General features: G+C 41.8%; 1 protein-coding gene across 1 annotated transcript; it reads right to left on the bottom strand.

Moving 5' to 3' along the window:
* Positions 1-6,075: 6,075 nt before the first annotated feature.
* tmub1 (transmembrane and ubiquitin-like domain containing 1) lies at positions 6,076-9,625 on the bottom strand. The gene is made up of 3 exons (XM_080837257.1): positions 9,548-9,625; positions 7,932-8,519; positions 6,076-7,096 (listed from the first exon to the last, which is right to left on the bottom strand). The coding sequence occupies exons 2-3, from the start codon at positions 8,474-8,476 to the stop codon at positions 6,745-6,747; spliced, it is 897 nt and encodes a 298-aa protein (XP_080693383.1). The 5' UTR covers positions 8,477-8,519; positions 9,548-9,625; the 3' UTR covers positions 6,076-6,744.
* Positions 9,626-9,718: the final 93 nt, after the last annotated feature.

Raw genomic sequence — 9,718 nt, 5'->3', positions numbered from 1 at the left:
GTTCTCAATTATATTAATTATCAATCCATCTCAAACTACAATTTTTCTAAATTATTTCCACATCCCATGTATAACGCTGAAACTATGTGTCAGATTTCATCTTCATATCCAATTTGAAATCTCTATCTGTCTGCAATACCGCGCGCGGCCACTACGCAACTTTGGCGCTCTCACACTTGCCATGCATACACAGTAGCCTAATAGAAAGCACACGCAGCATCTACTGTTTGGGCAAACTGGATACAGGGCTGTTAACGATGTGTTTTTCGCCTGGAAGTCTCTAGAAATCTGGCACCTTATTCAATATCTATCTATAAATCCAGGAATCTCTGTGTGTGGGTGTGTGTGTGTCAGTGTCAGTCTGTCTAGGGCGTATCTCCCTGACGGTAGATACGTTAGTTATGATATTTCGCATGTAGCTTACGCATGTCATGAACCTGTGCATCCTTGATTTTGAAGATTTTTGAATTCATAGTTCGCGAGATATTTGTATTTTACCGTTTGCGGTAGGCACTGTAGTGAGGCACTATGTAGCGGACCCGCGCAACGTGAATGATGTCATAGTCATAGAACAGTCCTTGTCATAGATGTTACCCCAGCTGATGCGTATGGGCCTGGCATGTAACCAACTCTCACTACCATGTTAAGTAGTATATTGTAGTTTGACTTTGATGTATTTGTATAAGAGTTAGCTTTCTATTCAATGTTGATGGTAAGCCTAGACCAGTGACCATGCGTTCATGCATCTACTGACGCAATGAGAGAGGTTTTCAGATGTGTCCCGATGTATCTGTTGTAATTCGTGTGTAGACTTTGTTTTCTCATTATTGCAATATTATAAACCTCAGTCTGCATTTACGCTGGCTGGGAGAGGCTGTCATTCAGAAGATACTGTGTGTGATCGCCTTTGCTCTGTGTTCATTAAACCTGTCAGAGTGTATGAATAAACGGCTGGGTGCCAATCAAAATCACAACGCAAGAGTGGCCGCTACAAATATAGCTTATATTGATAAGCCTCGGAGGCTTTCAGATTGTACATTGCTTTCCCATCTGTGGCTATGGAGTTCACGAAATACGCACAATTCTCGCTGTAAGTTATGTCGGGCCACGTCGTCATGTTATCCTCCCAGTTCTGCACTGAACAACAGCTAGCCTACACCTACGTCTGCTAACACTACAGAATGCATAATTCCTACGGGCACGGGCACTTTATTTGTTGGTATATCTCCAAAAAGGCTAACATTAAAACATTTCTTAATTAAAAGGAAACATGCATCACAATAATACTTCAGTGTAACCTGTACCTATGTGGAGTGCAAATATGTCTTGCTATTACACTACCCAACAGCTGCACCTACGTCTGCTAACACTACAGAATGCATGATTCCTACGGGCACTGCGCTAGTCAAGTTTAATTTAAGAATCCTTCTGAGAAAACTTCAGCTGTGTTCAGAGATATTTTCTGACTTTGGTCACCCGAAATCCGTAAGAAAACGAAAATGTCTCTTTCCTGTTGTTAGGCTCAATATCTCCCCCTCATTGGGAGAGTCTACATTGACAACAACCGAGTAAGTGATACATTTGAAACACTCCAAATAATGATAATCCCCTGAAATGTTGTTAGGTACGCAAACAGGGAGAACAAACTGTCTCCAGGTGAATGACCAAAAGTATTCCAGCACACCATAGAGGTAGATTATTATGCTGTGACCTTAATCGGACAGGCATATTCATTCAGGAAGCTGAATCTTATGGAAGCCCTAAACCATGTGATAAAAAAGTATTTTTATGAGACTTCATCTCTTTATTTCAAGATATTAAGTCATAATTGCAAGATCTCAAATGAGGAGATATTAAGTTTTAATTTCAAGATAGCTTCTCATTATTTCAAGATGTGAAGTCGAAAGATACCATCTAGATAGGCTATTTCAAGATAGATTGTAATCTAGATCTCTATAGCCTAGGTAGAAGCCAATCTCGTTATTTCAAGATATTAAATCGTATTATCTAAAAGGTGTTATCTTAAAATTACGACTGAATATCTTGAAATAACGACTTAATGTCTTCCAATAACCTATAGCCTACAATCTCAAAATGAGTTAGGTTCTAAGTAGGCTATTTTTCTTGATCACATATGGTTCAGGGTCTGTGTTATGAACATTTGTCATTAAAGAAAATGTAGTTCAAATATCCAAAGTTTAGATTTTTTTCTATTTGGGATGACAAATAGTTTTTTTTTCAGAAGATCAGCGTAGTGCTATCCGATGCTGCACTCATCTACAGTAGCCCTACATCACGTCAGCACTAGATGATTTCTAGAGGATTTAGACTATTGCACCTGTTTAGACTATGACGGTGCACCTGTGAACGGGAGGAGGATGACCGATGTGTCGAAATGTTGTATTTTGAGATGTTTGTCCTGTCAGTCCTAAATTCGTTATCAATCCATCTCAAACTACAATTTTTCTAAATTATTTCCACATCCCATGTATAACGCTGAAACTATGTGTCAGATTTCATCTTCATATCCAATTTGAAATCTCTATCTGTCTGCAATACCGCGCGCGGCCACTACGCAACTTTGGCGCTCTCACACTTGCCATGCATACACAGTAGCCTAATAGAAAGCACACGCAGCATCTACTGTTTGGGCAAACTGGATACAGGGCTGTTAACGATGTGTTTTTCGCCTGGAAGTCTCTAGAAATCTGGCACCTTATTCAATATCTATCTATAAATCCAGGAATCTCTGTGTGTGGGTGTGTGTGTGTCAGTGTCAGTCTGTCTAGGGCGTATCTCCCTGACGGTAGATACGTTAGTTATGATATTTCGCATGTAGCTTACGCATGTCATGAACCTGTGCATCCTTGATTTTGAAGATTTTTGAATTCATAGTTCGCGAGATATTTGTATTTTACCGTTTGCGGTAGGCACTGTAGTGAGGCACTATGTAGCGGACCCGCGCAACGTGAATGATGTCATAGTCATAGAACAGTCCTTGTCATAGATGTTACCCCAGCTGATGCGTATGGGCCTGGCATGTAACCAACTCTCACTACCATGTTAAGTAGTATATTGTAGTTTGACTTTGATGTATTTGTATAAGAGTTAGCTTTCTATTCAATGTTGATGGTAAGCCTAGACCAGTGACCATGCGTTCATGCATCTACTGACGCAATGAGAGAGGTTTTCAGATGTGTCCCGATGTATCTGTTGTAATTCGTGTGTAGACTTTGTTTTCTCATTATTGCAATATTATAAACCTCAGTCTGCATTTACGCTGGCTGGGAGAGGCTGTCATTCAGAAGATACTGTGTGTGATCGCCTTTGCTCTGTGTTCATTAAACCTGTCAGAGTGTATGAATAAACGGCTGGGTGCCAATCAAAATCACAACGCAAGAGTGGCCGCTACAAATATAGCTTATATTGATAAGCCTCGGAGGCTTTCAGATTGTACATTGCTTTCCCATCTGTGGCTATGGAGTTCACGAAATACGCACAATTCTCGCTGTAAGTTATGTCGGGCCACGTCGTCATGTTATCCTCCCAGTTCTGCACTGAACAACAGCTAGCCTACACCTACGTCTGCTAACACTACAGAATGCATAATTCCTACGGGCACGGGCACTTTATTTGTTGGTATATCTCCAAAAAGGCTAACATTAAAACATTTCTTAATTAAAAGGAAACATGCATCACAATAATACTTCAGTGTAACCTGTACCTATGTGGAGTGCAAATATGTCTTGCTATTACACTACCCAACAGCTGCACCTACGTCTGCTAACACTACAGAATGCATGATTCCTACGGGCACTGCGCTAGTCAAGTTTAATTTAAGAATCCTTCTGAGAAAACTTCAGCTGTGTTCAGAGATATTTTCTGACTTTGGTCACCCGAAATCCGTAAGAAAACGAAAATGTCTCTTTCCTGTTGTTAGGCTCAATATCTCCCCCTCATTGGGAGAGTCTACATTGACAACAACCGAGTAAGTGATACATTTGAAACACTCCAAATAATGATAATCCCCTGAAATGTTGTTAGGTACGCAAACAGGGAGAACAAACTGTCTCCAGGTGAATGACCAAAAGTATTCCAGCACACCATAGAGGTAGATTATTATGCTGTGACCTTAATCGGACAGGCATATTCATTCAGGAAGCTGAATCTTATGGAAGCCCTAAACCATGTGATAAAAAAGTATTTTTATGAGACTTCATCTCTTTATTTCAAGATATTAAGTCATAATTGCAAGATCTCAAATGAGGAGATATTAAGTTTTAATTTCAAGATAGCTTCTCATTATTTCAAGATGTGAAGTCGAAAGATACCATCTAGATAGGCTATTTCAAGATAGATTGTAATCTAGATCTCTATAGCCTAGGTAGAAGCCAATCTCGTTATTTCAAGATATTAAATCGTATTATCTAAAAGGTGTTATCTTAAAATTACGACTGAATATCTTGAAATAACGACTTAATGTCTTCCAATAACCTATAGCCTACAATCTCAAAATGAGTTAGGTTCTAAGTAGGCTATTTTTCTTGATCACATATGGTTCAGGGTCTGTGTTATGAACATTTGTCATTAAAGAAAATGTAGTTCAAATATCCAAAGTTTAGATTTTTTTCTATTTGGGATGACAAATAGTTTTTTTTTCAGAAGATCAGCGTAGTGCTATCCGATGCTGCACTCATCTACAGTAGCCCTACATCACGTCAGCACTAGATGATTTCTAGAGGATTTAGACTATTGCACCTGTTTAGACTATGACGGTGCACCTGTGAACGGGAGGAGGATGACCGATGTGTCGAAATGTTGTATTTTGAGATGTTTGTCCTGTCAGTCCTAAATTCGTCTAACTTGGTTACTAGCTGCAATGTGACTCATGAGCTGTTTGATTACAAATCTTAAAGACAGTCTCAGGAATAACAGAAATGGTTAATTATCCCACATTTTAACTTGCCAATGCTAAAACTTAATATCAAAACCATACTATGTCTATACTCAATATCCTGTTTATCCTAATGTTAATTTGTGATTAGTATTGAACTGATAGCGTTACACGGACTCGATATGATACAACAGTGATGGGTCTTCTGTCAACTATGCCATTGACATATAGAGAAAAGTCTACACTACGATTTCCTGACCCATATCTCAGTGCCTGAAATTAAATGTTGACATTACTGAAAATAAGAAGGCTATTCATGATATGAAACAGCGTAGGCTACATCTGAACCAGTTTGATTAAGGCAGCATTATATCTCTCTATGTGAAATACGTCACTTTGTTAAGGTATCGTGACAGTTACGAAGATGAGGACAGTTAATTTGGCTTATCCTCCTTCAGAGATGCTAGAATGACTCGCCCAGGTGCGCTCTGACCGCACGCATTCCAGCAACCCTTTTGCTTATGGAGAGGAAATCATAAGGAAACGGTTGATGACGCGTTAACTGTTGCGGTGGCGTTATAGGCCTACTCCTACCTTTCTTTCCATTCCTGTTTGTCTACCGCGAGATGAAAGCTGCTGTGACAAAAAAAACTGAACAGCACTTTATGTCCGATACTCAGAACTTCTTCGCAGTTTCAGAGAGACTCTCTGACTCCCCCCTCCCCTAGGAATTGAACCGGGATGGACTGATGCTGGCCACGAAGGGCCCGTGTCTGCATAAGCAGCAGGTTTTGACCAGCAGTCCCGTCAGCGCACGCGCAAACTCTGCCTGAGGATTGATTTAGTCAGTTTAAAGGGAAAGTCGACACGTTTGCTAGTTACACTGCAAAGCCAGAAAACGTGTAGACGTGGAACACTGTTCAAACAAACTATACAGAGGACCTCCAAAACATTAAAAGTTCCAGATTTGAAAACTCTTTAACCTAAGAGTGATAATCTGATATCATTAAAGCACTAGGAACTACATGATGGTGATCGTTAACTTCTGTCCTGGAGACCTAAAGCCCGGTTAGTCTGAAAAAAGAGCCAAACTTAACGAATCAAAATAAATGTTATTCATTCACCTTATGAACACAATCATTTAACAATCAACCGAAATATATTCAAGATAACCTGGGTAAATAAAAGAATGATTTAATAGATTTTGTCTTTGTTTCAAAAGCCATATTTTACACAAATTATTCTTACTGTCCTGACATATAACAGAAGTGCTGCCTGCACTGCTCTATCACCCAGTGTGAGACAGACAGGCAGATGGACATGCCAGCAGCTTGGACAGTCACAAGACCAGCCATCTTCCCCACTTCCACCTACAGCAGGGGAAAGCTTCAGCTCCTCACCGAGTGCTTGCGTGTGTGTGACAAGAGAGCAATAAGGATAGGCACGATGAGCATCTCTTTACATATAAAAAAAAGGAAAGAAAAAAACAATAATTCTAAGAAATTACACTACGTTTTGTGACAGGTAAAAATGTGCTGTATGTCTAGGTAATGGATACACAAAATGTGCTAAGCCAAACAAATGACAAAAAATGACATACAAACACACATACAGAAAACACACAGACAAAAAAAAAAAAAAAATCAGATACTTAATCAAATATCTGGTCTCTCAGCCGGGAACAACGTCAAGAGTTCAGAGATCCATCTCAAAAGTCCATGTGTAGGCTGTAGTGGGTATGTGGGTACACGTGTGAATATGTGTATGTATGTGTGTGTGTGTGTGTATGTATGTGAATATATATATTTAAGTGGCGTGCATCAAGGGATCACTAACGGACCGGGCGCCACTCAACGGCGATACATCCCGAATGCCACAAAGCTGAAGAAGATGGTGATGCCCACGAGGGAGGCAGTGGCAGGGGCCGTAAAGAACTGGCGGTACTGGATCTGGAAGTACCAGAGCACAGACAGCATCAGCACAAACAGCGGCAGCATCAGGCTTCCCAGGTTCAGCGCCACGTGCACCTGGTCGGCTGCCCTCGCCCCGGCCGGCATCGCTCGCGTTGCATTCTGGGAGATGTGGCAGTGCAGGACGCAGTTGTCAGCCAGGTTGAGGGCGGAGAGCGTCTGGGTGTCGTCCTGCAGAAGCTGGCCCTGGTAGATCAGACGCACCTGGTGCTCCTGCCCTGCAAAGTACGTCCTGCGGGGAACCAACAAGAGTTAGGCTGCGACGGAAGGCAAGAGTCTGACATCAGTGGGTCACATTACCTATGACCTAAATTTCCTTCGGAATTAATAAAGTATCTATCTATCTATCTATCTATCTATCTATCTATCTATCATTAAGACACATTTTCAGGTATATGCAAGACAGTCACATCTCAAAATGTCATTGCCTCATAGTATGACTTGTTCCTTTACTTTCTACAGGGCAAATGTACACAAGTGGTACAAATACTGACACAAGCAACATACCTGCAAAGCTAACGTGTAAGATAAAGTGTAAACATATCTGGGGCAAAATTGCAGCTGCTCTACTCTCATGTATCTAAAGGCACACAGATCACAAAACATGAAAGTTAAACAAAAGGGGACAAAGTGAACTGATATGCACAAATAGAAGTGAGCATAACCTTGCTGAGGATGACAGAGCAAACATGACAAAACTCTACCCGCAAAGGTTTGCCTTATGTAAGCATATGCGATTATGAAGTTCATAACCTAGGAACAGAACGCCGTCCTGACATATCAACCATAGCAAGGGTTTACCATTCGAAACGTATCAGCAAAGGACACACAACCCTCTCGCAGGAAAAGGACCACTTTTAAATTCTAACCCCAGTATACACAGCCTGGGATCGTCCAAGAGACCAAACATATACATTACTTTGATTCATGGCATAATGTAAGAGCAGATGTGCTCAGGATTACAAAACATTTTCCAAACTATAATGACTGACTTCCACAAATAAAGTAACTGGGTTGTGTCCGCTGTTTCAGAGTGTGCTTCAGTGCAAACATCTAATTCCCATTACCTTTTAATATAGCCAATAGTGTCATCGGGGTGTACTTGGGCAGTCCTCTCTGTGTCATTAAGGAACTTGAGCCTTAGAACCATATTTCTTTGGGCGTGATTGTTCGGGGTGTTGGCTGGAGGCGGCGGCGGGCCAGGGGCGGAGGCACTTGCAGTCGTTGGCGTAGTGGAGGAAGGGGTGGAGGCCACGGCCTCTCTGTGCCTCAGCCCGTCTCTCCCGGGTCCGCCCTCATCCAGTAGACTGGTTTCTCCACCTCCCTGTTCTCCGGTGTTGCTGGATGTCTGCCCCTCGGCCCCGGCCTGTAGCCCTGGCTCTGGCTTCCCCTCTTCCCTCAGGCTGCTGGGTGTAGGGGTGATGTCACTGGGCGGGAGGGGTTCCTGTCTCTCTGTCTCTCTGGGGGAGGTGCTCCCGGGGCCAGGTGGGAGCAGGTGCTCAGGGGGGTCCGCCGTGTGCGTGGACACCCAAGCCAGGACCAGTACCAGCACCACGAACACCACCCCAAAGAGCAGGGTGACCTCGTCCCCCACACCCTCAATCAGAGCCATGCTTGGCTGCGTCCCCCGACTAAGGCAACGCTATGCTAGGCACCTGTAGAGCAGAGCAGAAAATGACTGAGAATAAGAATGTCAGGTGATAGGCAACTGCTCATGTTTTTCAAGATATTTGCCAAATATCCCAGAAGTATTCTTCAATTTATCTGATACCCTATAAATAAACGGAACAAGTATTAAAGTGTGGGTTCTGTTGAAAAACTTTGCCTCCAAGGGACTTTTTCTCTCTCATTTTCTCAACTCAACATCTAGGTCAGCATAAATCGTCTAGTTAATCTTCTGTGATGCAAATAGTCAACCTTTGTACAGAAAACACAGACACACACGACATTTCGGGAACATACTCTATCGGTCTCTTTTAATAACAATCTAATGATACAGACACAAATGTTTATAGAAACGACATTAATGCCATGAAAACGTAGACTTACATCTAAAACTTAAATGACAATTTAAAATTGAATGGAAAGCCAACCAGACTCAGCTTGTTAGCGAAGGACACATCATGCGAAACAGCGTCATGGCAGGTGTACTGACACTGAAGCTGGCCATTTGTAAATAATAAGTCTGACCTTCAGCAGTCTAGAGAAAACTCAAACGCTAAGTAAATGATGTTGCTACACATTGAACACTTCTGGTAAGGAAGTCTGGAATTGTTGAACGCAATAACCAACTAAGGTTTACAACGAACACACCATTAGCCGGGTAACGTTACAGGCACATATCATAGATGTATTTCTGTTATCATAAGTGTTGTATGTGCTTTATATTCCGACAGAAGACGCAAGACGAAAGGCAAATGATATGGTTAACGTTCTATCATGATGGAGTGCTTTGCGTTGGAAAGCACCGGAACACCTAGCTAACAAGCAAACTAGCTAGCAGGCTAGCTAACGTTATGCAGTCGAACAGTTTTCCTAAAATAAAAAAAGCTCACTGCTGCACCCCAAAGCCGTATTTTTCAGCGGTAAAAACACCCTCTTTCAAGTCAACGGTTGGCTTACACAGGGATCGAGCTAGTTTACTTGCAAAAATCATATAGTATTAAAAAATGACGGAACTTACTGTTGACACATCAAACCGCTTCATAGTAAATAAAATTCTCACTCCGCTCTACTTTTAGTCTCACTTCCTGACTATTGCCAGGCCGGAAGTGACTCAAGAATAGTGTAGCTGGGAAACGTGGTTCTTACTGTAGTGTTATTGGAATAAACATGTCATGTAAACCTGCCTGTC

This window comes from Sprattus sprattus (genome assembly GCF_963457725.1).
Source record: "Sprattus sprattus genome assembly, chromosome: 4".
In the NCBI taxonomy this organism is placed as follows: domain Eukaryota; kingdom Metazoa; phylum Chordata; class Actinopteri; order Clupeiformes; family Clupeidae; genus Sprattus; species Sprattus sprattus.
This window is presented reverse-complemented; position numbering and strand designations above follow the sequence as displayed.

What these genes read in the sequence shown, in the direction of transcription:
- tmub1 (XM_080837257.1), bottom strand. Translation starts at nt 8,476, where the DNA reads ATGGCTCTGATTGAGGGTGTGGGGGACGAGGTCACCCTGCTCTTTGGG. An exon ending in ACTATTGGCTATATTAAAAG is followed by an intron (nt 7,097 to 7,931) that starts GTAATGGGAATT and finishes GGTTCCCCGCAG; the next exon opens with GACGTACTTTGCAGGGCAGG.